The sequence below is a fragment of the Rhinatrema bivittatum genome, chromosome 4 (assembly GCF_901001135.1).
Source record: "Rhinatrema bivittatum chromosome 4, aRhiBiv1.1, whole genome shotgun sequence".
Classification (NCBI taxonomy): Eukaryota; Metazoa; Chordata; class Amphibia; order Gymnophiona; family Rhinatrematidae; genus Rhinatrema; species Rhinatrema bivittatum.
Window position 1 is genome coordinate 125,674,509 of NC_042618.1, and position 25,384 is coordinate 125,699,892.

The 25,384-nt window shown below is 41.2% G+C and overlaps 1 protein-coding gene across 4 annotated transcripts in view; it reads left to right on the forward strand.

The window, feature by feature from the left end:
• The first annotated feature begins 681 nt into the window (after window positions 1-681).
• Window positions 682-25,384, forward strand: part of TEDC1 (tubulin epsilon and delta complex 1) — a 176,383-nt gene continuing 151,680 nt past the window's right edge. For 2 of the 4 annotated variants that reach the window (XM_029598831.1, XM_029598833.1), the window contains exons 1-3: window positions 685-937; window positions 5,895-5,979; window positions 13,656-13,858. In XM_029598831.1, the coding sequence (XP_029454691.1) occupies window positions 818-937; window positions 5,895-5,979; window positions 13,656-13,858 (408 nt within the window). In that variant the 5' untranslated portion in view covers window positions 685-817. Of the gene's footprint in view, window positions 938-5,894; window positions 5,980-13,655; window positions 13,859-25,384 lie in introns of all 4 variants that reach the window. The other 2 variants (XM_029598835.1, XM_029598834.1) reach the window with 2 other exon arrangements.

The following is a 25,384-nucleotide window of genomic DNA, read 5'->3' on the forward strand; positions in this document are numbered from 1 at the left end:
TAGCAGTCATGGCTTTCTGAGGGCCAAGTCCACACACAATGCATGTTATAACAGGCCTAATACCATATCGGTTCCAAGTGGCATAATATATATGCATATTTATGCAAAAGTGAGGTGGGACAAACACGCACCCTCCCTCCCAGTCCTCAAGTGTCCAGTCGTGGTCTGTGGAAAAGTTGGCAACCCTAGAGAAAGCTCCTCCCCAACTCCCTTACACTCGGTTTCCTTTCTTCCCTACCCACTGCTGCACTCTACAGTTCCACTTCCTCTGCATTACTCTATGAGACAACTCTATTTGTTTCCATAAAATAATTTTACAAGAGGCTTCTGCTCAATTCATATTATCTTTGTACTAATGTACTGACAGTAGTATATGATTGCCAAAATACATACAATGCGATCCACTCTTAAAGAAAGCACCACTAATTTGTACTGTAGATTTCATAACTTCCCCTTCCCCTCTTCACTTTACAGCGACTTTGGCTTTGAATCTCAATAGCACAATTAAGCTGCATAGTAACAATGTACACTGTATTAAAAATGGATTCGTAATGTTCCCCGGAAGCTTCTGCCTCTCAGCAGGACGGAACGTTTTCCCGTTTTTCCTGCCTTCAGCTTCCCTAGATCCTCCCACCCAGAGGGGGCGCTGTTGGGCGAGCCGTGTCTCCCTCCTCCTTTTCGGATGACGCTCTTGCTGCGGCCGTCCGACGCCAGTCGTTGTCGGCTGTGGATCCGGTTGCTAGTCAACAGGAACTTGGCGGTAACTGCGAAGGTGGCAGTTCTCGGCGTGTAACCAGTTCCAAATTGACCCGTGGAAATGAGTCGTGCCGCGAATGTCAGGTTAAAGGAGGCGATCGCGGCTCTGTGCCGGGTGCTGGCCGAACTCGGAATTAATCCTGAAACCTTCAGGCAGGCGAAATTCAACCGGCCGGAGGCGGTGAGGGAATTAAAGCCCTGGTCATCGAAAAGCTGTAGTTAAAAATAACATTTCTGGCACCTTCATCCCCTGGTTTAAAATATCGCAAAAGTGCCGTTTGAGGGACATTTAGGGACCTCATGTATTTTTTTTAATGTCCATATAATGAGAGAAAAGCTTTAGTAAATCAGGTCCTTGGGGTGGTTATAAACGAGCTAAATGTCCTCTTAAAATGCATTATTATTATTATTATTATTTTAATTTTAGGCAGGACAGAGTGGACATAGCTATTTAAAAAATATATCTATCATTGTCCTAGCGATGAACCTTATTTTAAAATCTTAATTTAATTTTGAAAATAAATTTGTAAAAAATCTTAGACCCACCAGATTTGCAGGTTACTGCAGTTAACTTTCTGCTGTTCATTAGAGTTGATCAAAACTCGTTATTGTGACCCATGGGTTCTTATGGTTTGCTGTAGATTGTTAGTTTTAAATTAACACTCTGTTAACACTGCTGAATTTTAATTTTTAAAACATGTACATTTTAATGCCACAAATTATTTTTAGTATCTTTGGTGACTCTTGTGTTGCTGAAAAATAAAGCCCATAAATACCTATCAGAATGTAACGCCCTCTTGACCACTTACTTTGCGAGGTGTTCCTGAGTCTGGGACCGACCTGGTGGGAGCCCCCTTAGGGCAGACTCTGTTGGTCATCACGTTCATGGCTCCTGATGCATCCACCAGGGAAAGAAGGTGTTAGTGGGTGGGTTTTCCCTCCCTTCACCCCAGGAAAACAAATGGGACTGTGAACAAGACTGGCAGTATGTACAAATGTATACAAGTTTATTAGACAATACAAGCATATACGTTTCTATATGACTATGTACATTGCTAATAGGATGTCAAACAGCACACTTATCTACTTGTGGTTAATAGTTTCAGGCCACACATCTATATACATTTCTACAAGATAGCTAGAACATTTTAATATTTGGTAATTTGGGGTTGTTGGCCCCCACAGGGTATTACCATATAGAATAGAAGGGACCTCTTGTGTTCCCACTTAATCAAGTATTATTATTCTCCTCCTTTTTAACCCAAGCCTCACCCATGTGAAAAGATGCAACTGGAGCTGGTGGGCAGTGTCCTGAGGAGTATGTGTTATCTTAACCACTATAGTAGGTTGTATAGCGCTGGTTATGTTCATGGAACCTTGTCTTACAGAGCTCAGTCGAAGAAATTTAACAAAGAATTCATTTTAACATATTCATTGTTTATTCACAGTTGCTTGAAGAGAACAGATTTTTGGTCCCTCGACACGGACCGTGTTTCGCCACATGGGCTGCGTCGGGAGGGACAGGAGCCCAAAGGATGAGCGGTAAGGCCAGTTATGTAGGAGTGATGAATATGTAGAGGAGCCCTGCAGAGAAATCAGATGAGCTTATAACAGTTAATATGGAGTGCAGCAGCGTCTCCTGAAGATAATTGTTTTCCAGATTAAATGCAAAGTACTGGGGATGCTAACGAAGGTCCAAACGAAGGCAAATTCATGACACTAATGAGTGGTTCGTTTGGAACCATTCGTTAGCGTCCCCAGTACTTTGCATTTAATCTGGAAAACAATTATCTTCAGGAGATGCTGCTGCAATCCCTATTAACTGTTATAAGCTCATCTGATTCCTCTGCAGGGCTCCTCTACATATTCATCACTCCTACATAACTGGCCTTACCGCTCATCCTTTGGGCTCCTGTCCCTCCCGACGCAGCCCATGTGGCGAAACACGGTCCGTGTCGAGGGACCAAAAATCTGTTCTCTTCAAGCAGCTGTGAATAAACAATGAATATGTTAAAATTAATTCTTTAAGTTTCTTCGATTGAGCTCTGTAAGATTTTATTTATTTATTTATTTATTTATTTATAGATTTTTCTATACCGGGGTACGTAAATAACATCACCTCGGTTTACATTCAAACAGTAATTCAGCATTGCGCTTTACAATATATCAAGGTAACTAAACGAAAAACAATACAGTATATAACTTTATATTAATAGAATATCAGCAATATATGAGAGATTGTGGCAGTTAGGAAGAGTAGTTGAGGATTCAGATCATTGATAGTAGGCTTTTTTAAATAGCCAGGTTTTAAGGTTTTGTTTAAATTTTTTGTGACAGAGTTCCTGGCGTAATTCAGAGGGCATGGTGTTCCATATTGTTGATCCAGCAATGATGAAAGATCGTTCTTTTGTACTAGAGAGTTTAGTCAGATTGGGTGCTGGGATATTTAGTTTGGCTAAATTCTGGAATCTCGTTGGGCGGGAAGACGTTTTGAATTGTAGTTGATCTGTAAACCAGAGCATTTTTCTGTTTTGAATGGCTTTGTGTATCAGCGACATAGATTTATAAAGATAAGGTTCCATGAACATAACCAGGGCTATACTACTCTACTGTGGTCTGAACCTATTACTGTATACCGCTCATCATCTCCACTCCTCATTAGCTTTTGCGTATCTTAACTACTGCCATCTTCTTGGTACCGCTTCCACTTTGCTTGGGTCAAGGCCCTCCTGGGCACCTGACTTTGCCTCCTGGTCGGTCACTGGGATCCATGCCTTCCTGGGGGTCCCGACTCCACCTTCTGGAAAGCTGCTGGGGTCCATGCCCTTCTGGGGAACCTAACTGCACCTCTGGACCTGCTGCTGGGGTCTACACCCTCCTGGGGGACTGCTCAATGTGCCATTGGGGTCCACACCCTCGTGGAGGACCGCTCAATATGCCGTTGGAGTCCACACCCTCCTGGGGGACCGCTCAATGTGCCGTTGGGGTCCACACCCTCCCGGGGACTGCTTACTCTGCCATTGGGGTTCACACCTGGGGACTGCTCGATCGGTCACTGGGGGTCCCCTTACTCAAGGGGGTCTGCTCAATCTGCTGCTAGGGTCCATGCCCTCCTGGGGAGCCCAGCTGCACCTCTGAACCTGTCGCTGTGGTCCACACCCTCCTGGGGGACCGCTCGATCTGCTGTTGGGGTCCACACCCTCCTGGGGGACCGCTCAAGCTGCTGTTGTGGTCCACACCCTCCTGGGGACCGCTCAATCTGCCACTGGGGTCCACACCCTCCTGGAGGAATGCTCGATCTGCTCAAGGGGGACCTAGGGTCACCTCCCTTGGTAGGAGGGTTTTTTTCTTGGCTTGGGTTTACATCTCCATTAGGCTTATGGCTTGGTTAGCATTCAGGGAGTCTGGCTTCTGCAGTCTCAACTTTCAGAAATTTTAGCTCCGCTAAGTTCATGGCTAGCCATTTGCTGATACCCAGCCTGGATGGGTCACCTTCTCTCAGCCAAAATGCCAAGACCCAGGCAGGACCATGGAAAGAGAATATGTGCACACCCTTCCATCCTGCCTGGATGATAGACAGTTAGAACCGAACTGTAAATGAAATATCTTGTTGGAAACAGGGTGGATAAAAGATGAAATGGAAAGGGAAAGTGGGCAGACTGAGCAACTCCCACAAGGGCTGTGACCACCTAGAGATAGAGATGAGGAAGTGGAGTGACACAATTCAGAGTGGACTAGACTGTCTGTCATCAGGTGTTATTTATGTTATCATGTGCCCCTGCTAGAAAGTTAACATAGGAAAAACAACACACATGATAAAGACCAGAATCATTGAACATAGATCTAGTATTAATAATCGACGTGAAAATGCCCCTTTAATTGCACATTGGGTAGCCCAGGCGCATAATGTCTCTGATTTAAGCTTTTTTTGTCATTGACGTGCTATCTCCTCCACATCGTGGGGGGAATATTTCGGAGATGCTTATTCGTAAAGAACAGAAATGGGTCTACATCCTCAACAGTCTTTCTCCACACGGTCTGAACAACGAGATTGAATGGTGCTTCTTTACATAGTTTTGGTTTGATTCAGTTCCCTTTCACGTCCTGTTCGTAATGTGTTTCTGATCTGTTTTGATTGGTTGGGGGCTTTCGCGCCAAATTTTCATTGTTAAAAGGATCACTGTTTGCTTTATGTGTGCACTTCCGGTCATCTTGTGTAGAAATTAACACAGGTATGTTTATGCTTCTTTAGTCACATAGGTGTCCCATCAGTATCATGTTCCACACGGTTTTCTATTTGTATTTTCAGATTTGATAATTCCATGTTTGTCCCTCCTGATGCAGCCTTGCGGCGAAACATAGGTTCCGTGTCGGGGGACCTGCTTTAATATGATGATGTGCATTTCAGAACAGTGGAGTTGCCGTACCAAGTGAATACTTATAAAAACGATTAAGACAGTTGTGTGGACCTTTAATTTTTTCTGCACTACTTCTTTCTAATTGTTTGTCCATTAAGTGCAGAATTTGTTCTCCATTTTTCATTTGTGGATTATTTCCTATGCCTTGTTGGCCTTTTAAAAGTGTGTAGGAATGGTGATCTTGCTGTGGAAATTTGTAGTGTTTGCCACTGACTTATGGGTTGTAATTTTACATAATTGTATAGGCTGAATAAAGAACAGAGTTTATTCTGTCCAACCTTCTGTAGTTTCTAACTGGCTAAGCATTAAGTCTATGTGGTAATTAAGAGGTAATCTCCAGCTATTGCCGTATATAGTGTCACCTCTGTGACATCTGGAGATCCTCTTTGCTTGAAGACCTGAACCTGAGTTTTTCATGGTAGTGCTTCTCTCTCAATGCCCAGCTAACCAATTCATGTAGCATGTAATTATATTCTCAGATTTGTGGTAAATAAGTATATGCTGCTTTTGTTTTACATTTTTCTTCAAAGTAGAATAATGATGCCAAAGCTAAATCTCTGTCTTCCTATCTTGTTTGCATTTGTATGTCTATACACATCAACAGCTGATGGACATTTCTACAATACTCTATTCATTGTAGTTTATAAAGGAAGAGGATGGTATATGAAATGGAAAACAGGTGTTTATCAGTAAACTTGAGGCATCTCTTTTATTTCGTAGACTGCTGAGTTCTGGAAACTATTGTGTTGCCTTCTGAAGAAAATTCATGGCGATAGAACTAGTGACCCAAATAATGAAAATATAGGTAAACAGTTTGTACATTTTATAATAGTGTAAGATTGAAAACATCTGTATATGGCAAATACTGTGAGCCTGAAATTAAAACATTTCTGGTTACTGTGGATGGGACAAAAAAAATGTATAAATGAACCCTCTGATAACTGAATGAAAGAAAAGATGAATTAGTTGTGACTGAAAAATAAACAGGGTAGATTAAAGGCTGGCTGTTAAACCTCGTAGCAAGAAGGCAGAGGTAAGTGTAAAAAAGGCTGGAGAGAACATAGGCAGATGAGGCCTGTGGAAATAAGGCCCTAGGGGGATAAAGATATAAAAAAAAAAAATAAGAGAATAGACTGTGCGGGGACCTGAATGAATTGGCTTATATAATGGAGAGTTTCTTTCTTTATAGATTTCAGCAGCAAATGTGTATCCTTTTCAAGACTCTATCTTGAAACACCAACCTTTAAAAGCAGAGCTGTCATATTATAAATGGACAAAACCTGATTACATCATACTTTTGTTTTTCTGCATGTTTTCAATCAACATAACTTTCTGAAATGCTGTCAGTATTCAACAGCTTCATTTTATTTGGTGGTGCAGCTCTCATTTCTGAAATTAAAATATGACTGCCAACTTCTAAGGTGGCAAGTAGATGATTTAACTAGGGAAAAAGTGTGATTAGTTATTTAAAGTTCGTAAGAACATAAGTTGCTATACTGGGTCAGATTATGGGTGCATCAAGCCCAGCATCCTGTTTCCAGCAGTGGTCAATCCAAGTTACAAGTACCTGGCAAGTATCCAAATATTAAGTAGATCCCATGCTATTGATGCCAGCAATAGCAGTGGCTATTCCCTACCGGTACTTCCCCCAAAATCCTCATTAGTACACACAGAATAAAAGAATTCATTTAGCCATTCCGTGATGGCCTTATCTTCCCTAAGAGCTCCTTTAACCTCTTCATCATCTAATATCCAATTGACTCCCCCGCTTCGGATATATTTAAAAAAGTTTTTATTATGAGGTTTTGCCTCTATGGCCAACTTCCTTTCAAATTCATTCTTAGCCTATATTATCAATGTTTTACACTTACTTGACAATGTTTATGCTTTTTCCTGTTTTCTTCAGATGGATCCTTCCAATTTTTGAAGGACATTTTTTTTTTTTTTGGGCTAAAATAGCCTCTTTCACATCACCTTTTCAGGTGATGTCATTCATAAAAATAATTTTGAGCTGAATTTCAGAAAGCTGGACTCAGTTTTGCTTAGAAGTTAAGCTTACTTTCTATGGATTCTATACTGTTTCTCTTGGAATAATGTTTAGAAATATTCTCTGGTGATCTTATATATGCAGGCTTCTTGTATCTCTAACCTGCCAGGTGTTCAGCTTTGCAGCTTTCAGATTTTGTTTTCCTTTCAGTGTTGTTAGTTATTAAGCCATGTTTGAAAATTCCACTCATTTGTTTGTCTGGGGCAAGTGGATTATTTTGGCTGGTTGAGGGGTTATCATCATCAGCCTTGATTTGGGAACCCTGCAGAAGAAGGCCATGAGTTTGGGAAGACAGAGAGAGGCTGCAGCAGGTGTAGGGGATGGGAGACAGAGGACTGAAACTGTACCTAGATGGGGAGGAGAGGACAGTATAGGGGTGAGGGGATATACGCTCACAAGGGAAGAGATGCACTTACTATTTACTCCTGTCCCTACTTGATAGATTATTTGCAAGGGAGGGTTTCATGCAATAGGCGTCATGGTGCATGCATTTCATCCCTGGCGAGTAAGTCCTGCAGGAATTTTTTACAACTTTATGAACTGTATATACTGTTGCTGCAGACAGGTTTAGAGCATGTATTGAGGATATAATTAGAGATTCACAGCAACTCTGGTAACTAGGAAGGAGGGAAGAATGCAAAATAAATGAATGTTTATAACCCATGTTACTTTGTGCGGGCCAGTAAGTAAAGTAATTTGCATCATCAGCTAATCTTTTTTTAGTGGCAATGAATTGTGATGATGTCATTTTGTTTTGTTTTCATGTTTAAGAAAAATACTTGAAAGGAAAAGAAGTTAAAATAGCTCACTCTAGAATTTATTTGGAGTAGGAGTCCCAGCTTAAAATTCATTAAGCTTTTTTTAAGATTGCAAATCTAAAATTTATTAACAATTGACCTAAACAGTCATTAAATATTTATGTGCATATGTTTTCCATGCTTTCCTACAGTAATCTGATATGCTGAAAGAGGTACAGTTTAGCTCCAATACATTGGGAACAAATGAAGGCAAAATAGCACAAATTGGGATGTTTTTAAAATACATTTTAAACTTTTAAAAGCTGGGGAAAAAAGTAGCAGAAGTGAGTGCTGGCTGGAAAAACAATACTATACTGGCCTGTACATGCAGTTAGTTTATGGCTCTTGCTGATAAAGATACATTATAAGATCATAAGAATTGTCATACAGGCCGATACAATATGCACGTGATGCATGTAATGAGCACTATTAGTTTCGGGGGGGGGGGGGGGGGGGTTGGACGTGCATTTTGGACGCGCTACTCCTTAGAGGTGATTTTAAGACCTGCGCGCAAACACATGCATGCCGGATTTTAACATCTGCGCGTGCATTTGTGGGCGGCCTGCGATTTGTATGCATGGGGGGGTGGGGGGGAATTTAATAAAGCAATTCATGGCGATGTGAGTAGGACTTCCCCAGTTGCCTCCCAGTCCGCTTCAAATAAGGAGCAGATTGGGAGGAAACTTAATTTTCTACTTACTTCAACTTCGGAGTTGAAATAACCTCCGTGCGCCGGCCGGCTGCCAGTGCGTGCTTCCTCGGAACAGCAGCTAATGGCGCTGACCATGCCCTCTGGCCTGCCCCTTTGGAGAGGCTTGCCACTAATGCGCGTACTGGGATTCACGTGCATGGCTGGGCCTGTCGTAAAATGCGCGTGGTGCATGCAAAACCTGGCCACGTGTAAATGCCAAAATTTGCGCACGTAGCCTTTTTAAAATCCAAGCTTTATTGTATAAGTGGTTGTGGATGAGCATTCAAAATGCGCGTCCAACCAGGGTTAAACATTGCGCTCTGATACTGTATCAGACTGAGAGTCCATTTAGCCCAGTATCCTGTTTCCAGCAGTGGCCAATCCAGGTCACAAGTACCTGGCAAAATCCCAAACAGATAGAACCTAAAGCTAAAGCCTAAGATAAGTAGTGGCTTTTCCCAAGTCTATCTGGTTAATAACAGTTTATGGACTTCTCCTCCCAAAAAATTGTCCAAACCTTTTTTTTAAACCCAGCTGCTTGGGCTACCTTTATCAAATCCCCCAGCAATGAATTCCGGAGCTTAATTGTGCTTTGAGTGAAAAATGATTTTCTCCAAATGTGCTATTCTAAAGAATTTCATAGCTTGTTCCCTAGTTTTTGTATTTTTTGGAAGAGTAAATAACCAATTCACATTTACTCATTCTACTCCACTCATGATTTTATTGACTCAATCATATCCTCCCTTAGCCATTTTCTTCTCCAAGCTGAACAGCCTTGACCTCTTTAGCCTTTCCTAATAGGGACCAGTTCCATCTCCTTTATCATTTTGGTCATTCTTTTCTGTCTCTTTTCTAGTTCAGGTATAGTTTTCTGGGGTGTTTTGTTTTTTTTTTTAGATGCAATGACCTGAATTGCACACAGTATTCTAGGTTGTTGTCTCACCATGGAGCGATAGAGGTATTATGACATTCTCTATTTTATTCTCTTTCTGGTGGGCGTGAGGATCGCCTGGTAACATGCCTACCTGGTGCTAAGGTGGCAGACCTCATGCGTCACCTAGATAGGTTTTTAGACCATGCTGGGGAGGAGCCGGCTGTCATGGTACATGTGGGCACCAACGACATAAGAAAACGTGGGAGGGAGGTTCTGGAAGCCAAATTTAGACTCTTAGGTAGAAAGCTTAAATCCAGAACCTCCAGGGTAGCATTCTCTGAAATGCTCCCTGTTCCACGCGCAGGTCACCAGAGGCAGGCAGAGCTCCAGAGTCTCAATACGTGGATAAGAGGGTGGTGCAAGGAAGAGGGATTCAGTTTTGTTAGGAACTGGGGAACCTTTTGGGGAAGGGGGAGTCTCTTCCGAAGGGATGGGCTCCACCTTAACCAGGGTGGAACCAGACTGCTGGCGCTAACCTTTAAAAAGGAGATAGAGCAGCTTTTAAACTAGAACAAAGGGGAAAGCCGACAGCCGCTCAGCAGCGCATGGTTCGGAGGGAGGTATCTTCAAAGGATACTAATGATGCATTAGAATTAGGGCATCCCGGCAGTGAGGTTCCAATAATAAGAAAAGTAAACCAAGGCCTGTAACTAAAAACTCACCTGAGCTAAAAAACTCTAACTTATCCCTATCAATTAAAAAGCAGAATGAAAATACAAACAAAAAACAAACTTTGAAATGTTTGTATACTAATGCCAGAAGTCTAAGAAGTAAAATGGGAGAATTAGATTGTATAGCAGTGAATGATGACATAGACTTACTTGGCATCTCAGAGACATGGTGGAAGGAGGACAACCAATGGGACAGTGCTATACCAGGGTACAAATTATAACGCAGTGACAGAGAGGAGCACCCAGGAGGCGGTGTGACGCTTTAGGTCCGAGATGGCATAGAGTCCAACAGGAGAAACATCCTGCATGAGACTAAATGCACAATTGAATCTTAATGGGTTGAAATCCCTTGTGTATCGGGGAAGACTATAATGATAGGAGAATACTACCGTCCACCTGGCCAAGATGGTGAGACAGACCGTGAAATGCTAAGAGAAATTAGGGAAGCTAACCAAATTGGTAGTGTGGTAATAATGGGAGATTTCAATTACCCCAATATTGACTGGGTAAATGTATCATCAGGACACGCTAAAGAGATACAGTTCCTGGATGGAATAAATAATAGCTTTATGGAGCAATTGGTTCAGGAACCGACGAGGAGAGGGAGCAATTTTAGATCTAATTCTTAGTGGAGCACAGGATTTGGTGAGAGAGGTAATGGTGATGGGCCGCTTGGCAATAGTGATCATAATATGATCAAATTTGAATTAATGACTGGAAGGGGAACAGTAAGCAAATCAACTGCTCTCATACTAAACATTCAAAAGGGAAACTTTGATAAAATGAGAAAAATAATTAGAAAAAAACTGAAAGGAGCAGCTACAAAAGTGAAAAGTGTGCAAGAGGCATGGTCATTGTTAAAAAATACCATCCTAGAAGCACAGTCCAGATGTATTCCACACATTAAGAAAGGTGGAAAGAAGGCAAAACGATTACCGGCATGGTTAAAAGGGGAGGTGAAAGAAGCTATTTTAGCCAAAAGATCTTCATTCAAATATTGGAAGAAGGATCCAACAGAAGAAAATAGGATAATGCATAAACGTTGGCAAGTTAAATGTAAGACATTGATAAGACAGGCTAAGAGAGAATTTGAAAAGAAGTTGGCCATAGAGGCAAAAAACTCACAGTAAAAACGTTTTAAAATATATCCGAAGCAGAAAGCCTGTGAGAGAATCAGTTGGACCATTAGATGATCGAGGGGTTAAAGGGGCACTTAGAGAAGATAAGGCCCTTGCGGAAAGATTAAATGATTTCTTTGCTTCGGTGTTTACTGAAGAGGATGTTGGGGAGGTACTCGTACTGGAGAAGGTTTTCATGGGTAATGATTCAGATGGACTGAACCAAATCACGGAGAGCCTAGAAGATGTGGTAGACCTGATTGACAAACTGAAGAGTAGTAAATCACCTGGACCAGATGGTATACACCCCAGAGTTCTGAAGGAACTAAAAATGAAATTTCAGACCTATTAGTAAAATTTGTAACCTATCATTAAAATCATCCATTGTACCTGAAGACTGGAGGATAGCAAATGTAACCCCAATATTTAAAAAGGGCTCCAGGGGCGATCCAGGAAACTACAGACCGGTTAGCCTGACTTCAGTGCCAGGAAAATAGTGGAAAGTGTTCTAAACATCAAAATCACAGAACATATAGAAAGACATGGTTTAATGGAACAAAGTCAGCATGACTTTACCCAAGGCAAGTCTTACCTCACAAATCCGCTTCACTTTTTTGAAGGAATTAATAAACATGTGGATAAAGGTGAACCGGTAGATGTAGTGTACTTGGATTTTCAGAAGATGATTGACAAAGTTCCTCATGAGAGGCTTCTAGGAAAAGAAAAGAGTCATGGGATAGGTGGCAATGTCCTTTCGTGGATTACAAACTGGCTAAAAGACAGGAAACAGAGAGTAGGATTAAATGGACAATTTTCTCAGTGGAAGGGAGTGGGCACTGGAGTGCCTCAGGGATCTGTATTGGGACCCTTACTTTTCAATATATTTATAAATGATCTGGAAAGAAATACAAGTGAGGTAATCAATTTTGCAGATGATACAAAATTGTTCAGAGCAGTTAAATCACAAGCGGATTGTGATAAATTGCAAGAAGACCTTGTGAGACTGGAAAATTGGGCATCCAAATGGCAGATGAAATTTAATGTGGATAAGTGCAAGGTGATGCATACAGGGAAAAATAACCGATGCTATAGTTAGACAATGTTAGGTTCCATATTAGGAGCTACCACCCAAGAAAGAGATCTAGATGTCATAGTGGATAACACATTGAAATCGTCGGTTCAGCGTGCTGTGATAGTCAAAAAAGCAAACAGAATGTTGGGAATTATAAGAAAGGGAATGGTGAATAAAAAGGAAAATGTCATAATGCCTCTGTATCGCTCCATGGTGAGACCACACCTTGAATACTGTGTACAATTCTGGTCGCTGCATCTCAAAAAAGATATAATTGCGATGGAGAAGGTACAGAGAAGGGCTGCCAGAATGATAAGGGGAATGGAACTGCTCCCCTATGAGGAAAGACTAAAGAGGTTAGAACTTTGCAGCTTGGAGAAGAGACGGCTGAGGGGGGATATGATAGAGATGTTAAAAATTATGAGAGGTCTAGAATGGGTAGATATGAATCGGTTATTTATGCTTGTGGATAATAGACTAGTGGGCACTACATGAAATTAGCATGTGGCACATTTAAAACTAATCGGAGAAAGTTTTTTCACTCAACGCACAATTAAACTCTGGAATTTGTTGCCAGAGGATGTGGTTAGTGCAATTAGTATAGCTGTGTTTAAAAAAGGATCGGATAAGTTCTTGGAGGCGAAGTCCATTACCTGCTATTAATGAAGTTGACTTAGAAAATAGCCACTGCTATTACTAGCAACGGTAACATGGAATAGACTTAGTTTTTGGGTACTTGCCAGGTTCTTATGGCCTGGTTTGGCCTCTGTTGGAAACAGGATGCTGGGCTTGATGGACCCTTGGTCTGACCCAGTATGGCATTTTCTTCTTATGACTTTTGGCAAGTCTTGGGGGTGGGGAGGGGGGGTCAGGAGGGTGGGGGGGGGGGGGGTTGTAGTTAGTTGGGTTTTTTTTTTTTTTTAATGTTCACTCCATAGGACGCAGAGACATTTCCCCCCCCGCCTCACTTTTGGGGAAAAAATGTGCGTCTTATGGCGCGAAAAATACGGTAACTATTTTAGTCTATGCTTGGTATAACCTAATTGGGAGGTTCTCAATTAGACTATTTAATTGTTATTGATGCTACAAAACATGCTGTTTAAGTATAGTATGTATGGAGTTCAAGTGATCATCATGTATTTCTTTTGCAGGTACCCAAATTAGATTTGTGAAATCAGTTCTGTGGTACTATGGCTATGGTAACTTAGACTTCTACCGTCTTCCAGACGATGGGTCACAGGGCAGCAGAGAGCTCTTACTGGTATTTTCCTGGCTCTTGCACAAAAATCATCTGTTGGAGAAGCTGCTAGAGGTCAACAGAATCAGAGTCGGCGATGAGATCTCAGTTTGCATGGTGAGCAGGCTTTTGTTTTCTTCTGTTTCCACAAGATATAAAATAGGACTTTTCTTGGGGTGGGATGAAGTGAGGTATGCTAGATGTTTTGTTAAGACATCTGCTTTGGCTGTCTTTGGACAAATTATGTGCTATACAAGTATATTCAAATAATGACTTTTCTATAAGTAAAGTAGACTAGTGAGAAATTCGCAGGATGGAAAGCAGATGTTAGTTTCAGGCAAAAAAACTAAACAAAGCCTGCAAGTCAGCCCCCGTGGCGGATGGGAGTCCTTTCTCCAGGCCACAAGGGCTGGAAGTGGAGGAGGCTGCTACCGCCACTGGTTTGGTGGGAAGAGTGAGTGAGTGTGTTACGATGGGGTAAGGTTGAGAACCACTGCTATAAAGTAATTTATTTATTTTATTTATTTATTTTTATATACTGGTGTTCGATTTTACATATCACATCGGTTTACATTTAAACAAAATTTGCAGGAACTCATGCGTTAACTTTGTCAAATACATTAAACATTTAAATATGGGGATTGTTAACAAGGGATATAAAAGAACATGGGGAATGGCTAACACTACGGGATGTTATTCTGCAGATATAAAAGGGAATGTATCCACAGTATTTTTGATATGGGTTTACAAAATTAAACGTACATAAAAGTAAATGATATGAAATCAACTAGCAACAACAAACACAAATTCAATTCAAAAGTGCTTCCATTAGGTCATAACTATATAGCCCAGTTTCATCAAGGGCACCATAAAACCCTCACTATAATCTGTGTGATTCCTCAAGAGTTTGCAGCCCCAAAGGCCTGTTTGAAAGCTTTCGCTATTTGACATGACTCTAAGTGGTTCAGGCATGGAGTTCCACAAAATTGGACTGACCATAGACACAACACGGATCCTAACCTCCTGCAGATGTGCCTAATGTAGAATTCTTCAGAAGGCCCCGATTTGCAGCTCTCAATAAACATTGAGGAGTATAAGTATGTAAGGCAAACCCCCCAACCATAATACATCTGTATTTGTAAATATTTTGTGTATAAGCATTCAGATTTTAACGTGGATTCTAAATTGAATAGGTAACTAGTGCAAGTTAGATAAGTATGGATCCCATGATCCCACATTCCTCTAGTCATCTCAATAACAATCTATGATCAATGGTGTCAAAGGCCATGGCCGTATCAAGAACCACCAAAATATAACTTTGACCCTTATGTAATCCATGCTATATTATATTGAAGATTGACGGCAATACAATTTCTGTACTACAATTCTTCCTAAAATCAAATTGGTTAGGGGTGAGCAAAGAGTTGTCAAGGTACACATTTAGCTGTTTGTGTACAGCATACTTTTGGCTAGTAATAAGGAGGATATTGGCCTATAATTCAACAAGATGTTAGGATCGGCAGAACATCTTTTTAATATTGATCTATCTGAATCCTTTTTCACTGATTCAGGGAGCACTCCTTCTGCCAATGATAAGTTAATAATTTTAGTTATAAAAGGAGAAATAACCTCATGGATGACTTTTAAGGCACTTGTTATAATGGGGTTCATTGCACAATATGGCAGATCTAATTTGGCAATTAATTTCAGTATTTGAAACAGGAGAAAACTGTTTCCAGCATGATGCAGATTTATAAGGATAACAAGTAACAAAGCTGTTAAAGAGGGGGATAATCTGCTTTCTTTGTTTAAAAAAAAACTGTGTAAATTCATCATGGGTAAAGGTAGATAAAACGGTTTTATTATTATTATAACTTCCCATCATGGACTTAAGTCATTCCACAGTCAAAAATAGCTCTCATATTATGGCATGAACTGTGAATTTTGTCAGAAAGTATTTCTTGTTCACATTGGGGTCGATTTTAAGACCCGTGTGTGTGCGTGGTTCCTGGCGTGCGCAAATGGACGCGCCGATTTTATAATATTCATACATGTGTTATAAAATACGATGGCTGCGTACACGTGTGCTGGATTTTAAAATTTGTGCACACATGTTTGGGCAACCCGCGACTTGCGTGCACGGGGGGGGTGGGGATTTTATTCCTATGTGCGGCAACGCGATCGGCTAGTCCCCAGTTCACTCTGTCCGCTCCAATTAAGGAGCAGATTGGGAGGGAACTTCCCTAACCTTACCCTTCCTACCTTTTCCCCTCTCCTTCCCGAACTCTAACCTAACCCTACCTAGTCCCTAATTTTTTATTTTAATATTTACTTCTGCTCTGAAGCAGAAGTATCATCCACATGCTGACCAGCTGCAGGCACGTGCTTCCCTGGGACAGCGGCTAATGGCGCTGTCCCAGCCCTCCCCCCGCCCCACCCAGACCACGCCCCCAGACCGCTCCTTTCAGCAGGCCTGGCACTTTGGCGTGTAATGGGGGATTACGTGCGAGGTCAGGCCTGTTGTAAAATGTGCGCGGCGTGCGCAGGGCCCAGCCATGGGCGTAACTCCCATAATTTATGTGCGTAGCTCTTTTAAAATAGCGCCGATTCCCTACATTTCTGTAGATGCAAACTCTAAATTTCTAAGTTTTGATTAGATTTGTCTTTTCTCTATTTGTGTTCAACACGACGTGGAACATGTCTCGCTGACCATGGTGATTTCATGGGAATACCATGGTGATTCTTTTTTGATACTCCCTCACCTTGATGGTTAAGAATGGGGCCAGTTTATCAGGTACTTTTAAAATTGTTTCATCCCATTCAGTTACAGCATTAGATATGCTATCAAAGTTAATCTTATCTAGTTGCTCTGGGAGTTTTAACTTTAGTTTATCGGGACCAATATGCTTAACATTTTTTTATTATTTGGTTGGAATCTGGGATGGTTTGCCTAGCACATGTTAGCTCAACTAAAATTGAGATTAGTTTATGATCCGAGCATGGAAGAGTGGAGATTAGAGTATTGGAATTCTTAATATAATTCTGATGCATAAAAACCCAAATCTAATATATGACAGCTTTGTGGATGGGGCTTTCAATAATTTGGACCCATCTCGAGACATTCATTGAATCGAGCAAAATCTCACATGGAGCTAGAAATGGAACTTTGTCCATATGGAGATTAAAATCTCCAAGTACAATAGTAGAGCTTGCATTCAAATTACAGTCAGCCAATAATTCAATTTATGGAGATATATTATGCGCTTGTATTCCTGGAGGACAATAAACTAAGCACAAATTAAAAACTTGAGACATCAACATTAAAACTTCAAATGGAAGTATAATAGTCATTTTGATAGGAGATTAGCCTGAAGATTTTTTTTCATAAGTAACCATTAAACCTCCACCATGTCTCTCTATTCGTGGTTAAGAATTGACTGAATAATCACAGGGAGGAATTTGATTCAAGAGAATGTTGTCTGTGTCTGACAACCATGTCTCAATTAGATACAGGCAAAATGGATTTTTATGAATGATAACAGCAACTATTGGGATTTTTTTCAGTTAGTACATCTAGAAATAGAATCGATGACACCATACATGATGACATATTGGAAGAGTTACAGAAGTTAATTAATCTCAAATAAGATGTTCTGACATTGCAGCATTTTGTAGATAAAACACCATACCTTCCTTGTCCCATAGTACTGGAATTGCTTCACCATTAACCATGGTGAAGTACAAAAACCCAACAAAGGAAACAAAAAAAAACCTTTCACCTTATGATGGAGCAAATTCAAGGCACTTTGGTTGCATATGAAGGGGCAGCCAAAGGGGCAGGCTCCTTTTGCACATCCTTTCAGCGTTCACAAGAGGTGTGTGGTGGCTTTGGCATCCTCAACCTCCATTTATCCCGACGCCCAAGAGATGACATTGAAGATATGCAGGGATAAAATCCTCCCTGGAGAAGGGAGGGAGAGCTATTCTTCATGCAGGCAGGCAGTCAATGGAAACGGGATCAGCAAGCTGTCAAGCTGGAATGGAAGCAAGTAGGGAGGAGCAACAATCAGGCCAGATGACAAAGAGGCACTGGACACCTTTGGTGTCCTTGACCTCCACTTATCCCAGCATCCAGGAGGTGACAAAAATGTTTCTAAACAAGTCATACCTCCTTACTATAATAAAACATATTTGTTACTTGGGCTTATGTTCAGTTACTTAAGAACATAAGAAAATGCCATACTGGGTCAGACCAAGGGTCCATCAAGCCCAGCATCCTGTTTCTCCCTGGAGAAGGGAGGGAGAGCTATTCTTCATGCAGGCAGGCAGTCAATGGAAACGGGATCAGCAAGCTGTCAAGCTGGAATGGAAGCAAGTAGGGAGGAGCAACAATCAGGCCAGATGACAAAGAGGCACTGGACACCTTTGGTGTCCTTGACCTCCACTTATCCCAGCATCCAGGAGGTGACAAAAATGTTTCTAAACAAGTCATACCTCCTTACTATAATAAAACATATTTGTTACTTGGGCTTATGTTCAGTTACTTAAGAACATAAGAAAATGCCATACTGGGTCAGACCAAGGGTCCATCAAGCCCAGCATCCTGTTTCCAACAGTGGCCAATCCAGGCCATAAGAACCTGGCAAGTACCCAAAAACTAAGTCTATTCCATGTTACCATTGCTAATGGCAGTGGCTATTCTCTAAGTGAACTTAATAGCAGGTAATGGACTTCTCCTCCAAGAACTTATCCAATCCTTTTTTAAACACAGCTATACTAACTGCACTAACCACATTCTCTGGCAACAAATTCCAGAGTTTAATTGTGCGTTGAGTAAAAAAGAACTTTCTCCGATTAGTTTTAAATGTGCCCCATGCTAACTTCATGGAGTGCCCCCTAGTCTTTCTACTATCCGAAAGAGTAAATAACCGATTCACATCTACCCGTTCTAGACCTCTCATGATTTTAAACACCTCTATCATATCCCCCCTCACTCGTCTCTTCTCCAAGCTGAAAAGTCCTAACCTCTTTAGTCTTTCCTCATAGGGGAGTTGTTCCATTCCCCTTATCATTTTGGTAGCCCTTCTCTGTACCTTCTCCATCGCAATTATATCTTTTTTGAGATGCGGCGACCAGAATTGTACACAGTATTCAAGGTGCGGTCTCACCATGGAGCAATACAGAGGCATTATGACATTTTCCGTTTTATTCATCATTCCTTTTCTAATAATTCCCAACATTCTGTTTGCTTTTTTGACTGCCGCAGCACACTGCACCGACGATTTCAATGTGTTATCCACTATGACACCTAGATCTCTTTCTTGGGTTGTAGCACCTAATATGGAACCCAACAGTGTGTAATTATAGCATGGGTTATTTTTCCCTATATGCATCACCTTGCACTTATCCACATTAAATTTCATCTGCCATTTGGATGCCCAATTTTCCAGTCTCACAAGGTCTTCCTGCAATTTATCACAATCTGCTTGTGATTTAACTACTCTGAACAATTTTGTGTCATCTGCAAATTTGATTATCTCACTCGTCGTATTTCTTTCCAGATCATTTATAAATATATTTAACAGTAAGGGTCCCAATACAGATCCCTGAGGCACTCCACTGTCCACTCCCTTCCACTGAGAAAATTGCCCATTTAATCCTACTCTCTGTTTCCTGTCTTTTAGCCAGTTTGCAATCCACGAAAGGACATCGCCACCTATCCCATGACTTTTTACTTTTCCTAGAAGCCTCTCATGAGGAACTTTGTCAAACGCCTTCTGAAAATCCAAGTATACTATATCTACCGGTTCACCTTTATCCACATGTTTATTAACTCCTTCAAAAAAGTGAAGCAGATTTGTGAGGCAAGACTTGCCCTGGGTAAAGCCATGCTGACTTTGTTCCATTAAATGCTGACTTTGTTCCATACTTCCTTTTTGGGTGGGAAACTTTGGGGTTCCAGCTCATTGAGAACCAGCCTTTACCATGGCTACAGCATCATGTGCCTTCATGCACAATTACCTAAGGTTTCTTATCCATTTTAACTTTCTCTATTTTCCTGTCTAGGTCATTCATTGTAGCCTTGCTTGACCAGAGATCACAGATTGACTCCTTTCAGAACTGGATACATGTGTGGCCAGTATATAATCACTGTTGTGTGATGACAGGGATTTCCTCTCCCCATTTCAGGACTGTGAGCACTGGCTCCACAGCATCCTTAGCCCCAGCAAGCCCGAGGAGTAGAAGCTGGACTCTAAAATCAAGCCTAAGGAATGCAAGTATAGCCTAGTGATTAGAACCGTGGACTAAGAACCAGGGATGCCAGGGTTCAAATTCAACTGATGCTCCATGTATCATTGAGCAAGTCACTTCACCTTCCATTGCCTCAGGTACAAATTTAGGATCTGACTTAGTAAGGGTTTTTTCCCATTCTGTGTTAATGGGTAAAATGGTTAGCAAATAAGCCCTTAGATTGTAAGCTCAATGGGGCAGGGACCTACCAACTATATCTGACTTTGTAACTCATTTTAAGATTGAATTTGAAAAGGTGAGTAATTAAATCTAAAATCCAAATCCATTCTCCTTCAGGGTAGTGCACAATAGGGATGTGAATCGTATTTCTGACGATTGAAAATATCGTACAATATTTTCAAATTCGTCAGAAATCGGGGGGCTCCCCGAAACCGATAGGGTTCGTGGGGTTCTCTTATCGTTTTGGGGGAGGGTGGGAAAAACGGCACACATAAACAAGCCCTAAAAACACCCCGACCCTTTAAAACTGCTCCCTTAGCTTCCCCCACCCTCCCGACCCCCTGCCCCCAAAACATTTTAAAACTACCTGGTGGTCCAGTGGGGTCCCGGGAGCGATCTCCCGCTCTCGGGCCGTCGGCTGCCACTAATAAAAATGGTGCCGATGGCCCTTTGCCCTTACCATGTGACAGGGTATCCGTGCCATTGGCCGGCCCCTGTCACATGGTAGGAGTAATGGATGGCCGGCGCCATCTTAAAAATGGTGCGGGCCATCCAGTGCTCCTACCATGTGACAGGGGCCGGCCAATGGCACGGATACCCTGTCACATGGTAAGGGCCATCGGCGCCATTTTTATTAGTGGCAGCCGACGGCCCGAGATCGGGAGATCGCTCCCGGGACCCCCACTGGACCACCAGGTAATTTGAAAACGTTTTGGGGGGGGGGTCGGGAGGGTGGGGGAAGCTAAGGGAGCAGTTTTAAAGGGTCGGGTGGGTTTTTTTTTTTGTTTTGTTTTGTTTTTTATCGGCTCAGGCGCAGCTGATTTAAAAAAAAAAAAAAACAACAAAAAAACCCAATCGGACCGCATGAAGGAAAATTCACGATCTGAATCAGAACCGATTCCGGTTCCGATTCACATCCCTAGTGCACAACACAGGAATTGTTATCAAGCCAGGCCTAATTCTTTAAATGTAAGTAATAAAGTCAGAGTAGTCATGGAAGCCTTACATAGGTTTGAAATCATCAAGGGAGAAATGTGAGGAAAAGTCCATAACTCCAATAACCATAAATCCAGATGCTTCTCAAAATCTTAATACGTTGTTTATTCAAAGTTCAAACTTCAACAATATAGTTTCATATTTTCTCTGTGCCCTCTATAAACCTCAGAAATTATGGTCCCCCGACCCAGCCATGTTTAGCCTTACAGCTTTTTCAGGAGAGACTAAAGCTGTCAAATAACATAAGACATAAAGGTCAGGGTAATTATATAAAGTATCAGGACAAACATTGCATAAATAAATTTGACAATTAAAATCAAATTAATAAAACAAAATATTGTCTACCACCTTGTTACAGATTGAAAAACAATAAACATGTATCTGAAGAAAATTTCTGCCAGCATACCCCACAGTGATTATATGCAAGACAGTGTTCGACAGAACAGGTTTAAAGCACTCAGAAACGGCATGAAAGAATCATGTAATCATAAAGGACCAAAGACAAGATGTCAAGTTCGCATAAAAACAGATCAGTCTATCTCCTGTAAGACCAGAAGAGTGCAAGGTCCTTTTGCAATAAAACCCAATCCCTATTACCACGTCATGGATGCGGGGGAACCCAATCAGTGGCACAGAAATGGAGATCTGTAATCAGATGGCTAGAATCATTCCAGTGCTTTGTTAGAGGTGCATTCTCAACCTGTTTGTGAATACTGCTACAGTATTCCTAGATGAGGGTTTTCAGGGGTTGTATTGTTTTCCCTACATATAGCACATTACAGGGACACTTGATGATATAACCCACCTAGGAAGAATTGCAATCAGATGTAAAATGTATGCTATATGATACATTCAGAGAAGGATATATGAAAGAGATCACAAGCAAGGCAACCTCTACAGGGTGACCAGTTGGTGGTTGTAAAGAGGTTGTACTAGAATTAAAATCAGAGGACACTAAAGTATAAGAACATAAGAAAATGCCATACTGGGTCAGACCAAGGGTCCATCAAGCCCAGCATCCTGTTTCCAACAGTGGCCAATCCAGGCCATAAGAACCTGGCAAGTACCCAAAAACTAAGTCTATTCCATGTTACCATTGCTAATGGCAGTAGCTATTCTCTAAGTGAACCTAATAGCAGGTAATGGACTTCTCCTCCAAGAACTTATCCAATACTTTTTTAAACAGCGCAATACTAACTGCACTAACCACATCCTCTGGCAACAAATTCCAGAGTTTAATTGTTCGTTGAGTAAAAAAGAACTTTCTCCGATTAGTTTTAAATGTGCCCCATGCTTTCTCCGATTAGTTTTAAATGTGCCCCATGCTAACTTTGCCCCATGCTAACTTTGCGACCCCGACAAAAGGCAAAATGAGGGAGATCTTCAATACAGTTCAACGGGGCCAGTATGGACCAATGAGAATGGATAAATTTGCAAATCAGACCAACCTGGAATGAAAAAGGGAGAATGCATGTAAGACCTGGTGACTTACCTTAGAGTAGATCTCTCTTCACATAAAGGGCATGTTTTTAGGCCCATTGTATGACCCTGCATGGATAGCCATGTTTAAGAAATTGTTTATCAAAAAGAACAGAACCACATGTGAGATGAGAAGTTTTTGTGAAGGTGGAGTTACCCTCATAAAGAGCTCAAAACGTACTGCTAATGATAGCATTTATGTAACAATCACTTAAATGGAAAAGCAACACTTTTGTGCTATCAAAGTGAAAGTATGCGTTTGTAACACTTTTTAATCTCTGGGTACTCCAACCTTCCTTCTCTCCACGCCACTTCCTTATGAACAATGAATTATTTTACTAATTGCTTATTACAAACATTTTTTTTTTTTGAAAAAAAGACACTTAACATGAACTGTTCTGGCACTGATATAATGTCCGTGAAACGCCCTTTATAAGGATCCGCCATTGAAAAAATAATGTGAGCTTTTAAACAACACTATGAATGAAAAACGAACCAATCAGCAAACAACTGTCACTGCAACCACCAATTCATAGAGACCAAAGGAGGACCTTTAAACCAATGTCATCCATTCGACGTTGTCATTCGTACCAGATGGAAATTCAGAACCTAAATCAAAAATCAAGCGTTGTTCTCTATAATTTAACAGGGAACGAATATCCCCCCTCTGTTAGATATTGGAACTATATCCAAAATCGACCAAAGTAATTGATCAAACCGATGATGTTTTAATAGACGGTGTTTGACAATTCGGGCTTCAGTGTTATGTGTATACAAACGACTGCAGTGTTCTCTCAAACATACCCTGATAGGTCAGGAAGTGCGACCAACATAAAGCTGGGGACAAGAACATTGTAATGCATACACAACATTGCAGGAATTACAATCACTGTAAAATGACTTTTTATATATATATATATTTTTTTTTTTCTTTTTTACCAGTAATCGGATGTTGCCAGAAACTACCCTGTATCGTTAATGTGCACATATCATAATTCCCACATGCCCTATGACCAACAACGATGAGTAATTGTCTAGTGTGAGGCAAAGTGGCACGGACGATTTGATTTTTAATATTAGGTCCTCTTTGATAAGAGATCATGGGTTCTTCCAAAAATGCAGTATGAAGTTGCAAAATGTGCCAATGGTGCCGTATACTTTGAGCAATGGCTGGTGATTTGTCTGTGTGTTGTAGTACACAAACATGGCCTGATAAAGGACGTCTGCTTTGATTCTCTAAAAGGGAATCTCTGGGCGAATATAGAGCCCTTTTGTAGGCGATACGAATGGCTGATAGAAGATATCCTCGATCTAAAAAATGTAATGCCAAAATGTATGCTTGTTTTTTATAGTCCTCCACAGATGAACAAAGGCGACGCAGACGAAAATACTGACTGACAGGATGCTTTAGGATGCCTTAGGATGGAAACTGTGGTATCTCAACAAGGTGTTGCGATCAATAGCCTTATGGTATAATGTGGTTGTAATGTATGTTCCAGTTTTGATGATCCAAATGTCCAAAAATGGAATTTAAAAAAATCATATTGTGAAGTAAATTTCAAATCTCCATCAATGGTTTTAACTAGACCAAAACCAATTTTAGATCGTGCTCATCTGAATTCCAAAAAAATAAAAGATCATCAATATAGTGGATCCAAAAAGAAATATGTTGAAAACATGGAGATTTGTAGATCCTTGTGCATTCCAATCGGTTCATAACTAAATTAGCAACATATGGGACCACTGAGGACCCCATGGCAATCCCATGAATCTGTGAATAAAATTTATCAGAAAACATAAAATAATTATGCTTTAAGACTAATTGAGCTGTGGATAATAAAAACGATATAGGTACCCGATGATTGTGCAACTGAGTAGAAAGAACCTCTGAGACAACATCCATTGCAACAGAATGCGATACATTGGTGTATAGACAAACTACGTCCATGGATACCAAAATTGCTTGATCTGATGGTAGAATAACATTCTGTAATTTATTAAGAACTTGGGTGGTATCCTGTACATAATACAGAATCGAGTGCCACAGGAGATTAGTCCTATTAGTAGCTCCAGATTGGCCCAGGTGTTCATGGTATGCGGACATGCAGAGACTCCTCGTGGAGGCCCCCCTGGGCCTCCCACCACACAGAGACCTGCTTAGTAGGGACCGGTCCTTCATGAGGATCCGACTTAATTCTATCTTACGGTTTGGCCCTTGAGAGGGCTCACTTGATGAAACGTGGATATTCAGCAGCAGTAATTGTCAACTTACTCCGCGCGTGGAAGTTCCCTACGTCCTTAGCATATGTGCAGGTCTGGAGAGTATTTGAGGCCTGGTGCGAGGAATACGGTGTTTCCCCTCGGACGGTCAAAATCCCAGTAATTCTGGAATTTTTTCAAGATGGCTTGAATAAAGGTTTGACCCTTAACTCCTTGATGATCCCGGTAATGGCTGTCTCCTGTTTCAGGGGCGAGGTGAAGGGAACCCGCCTGTCGGCTCATCCGGACATGGCCCATTTTATGAAAAGGGTAAAGCACCTCCGGCCACCCCTACGTTGGACGATTCCCTTGTGGAATCTTAATTTAGCATTGGAGTTTTTGGCAGGGCCCTCCTTTTAGCCACTGCACAGTTTTTCCTTGTGCTTGTTAACCCTGAAAACTGTGTTCCTGGTGGCTATATGCTCGGCTTATTGCATC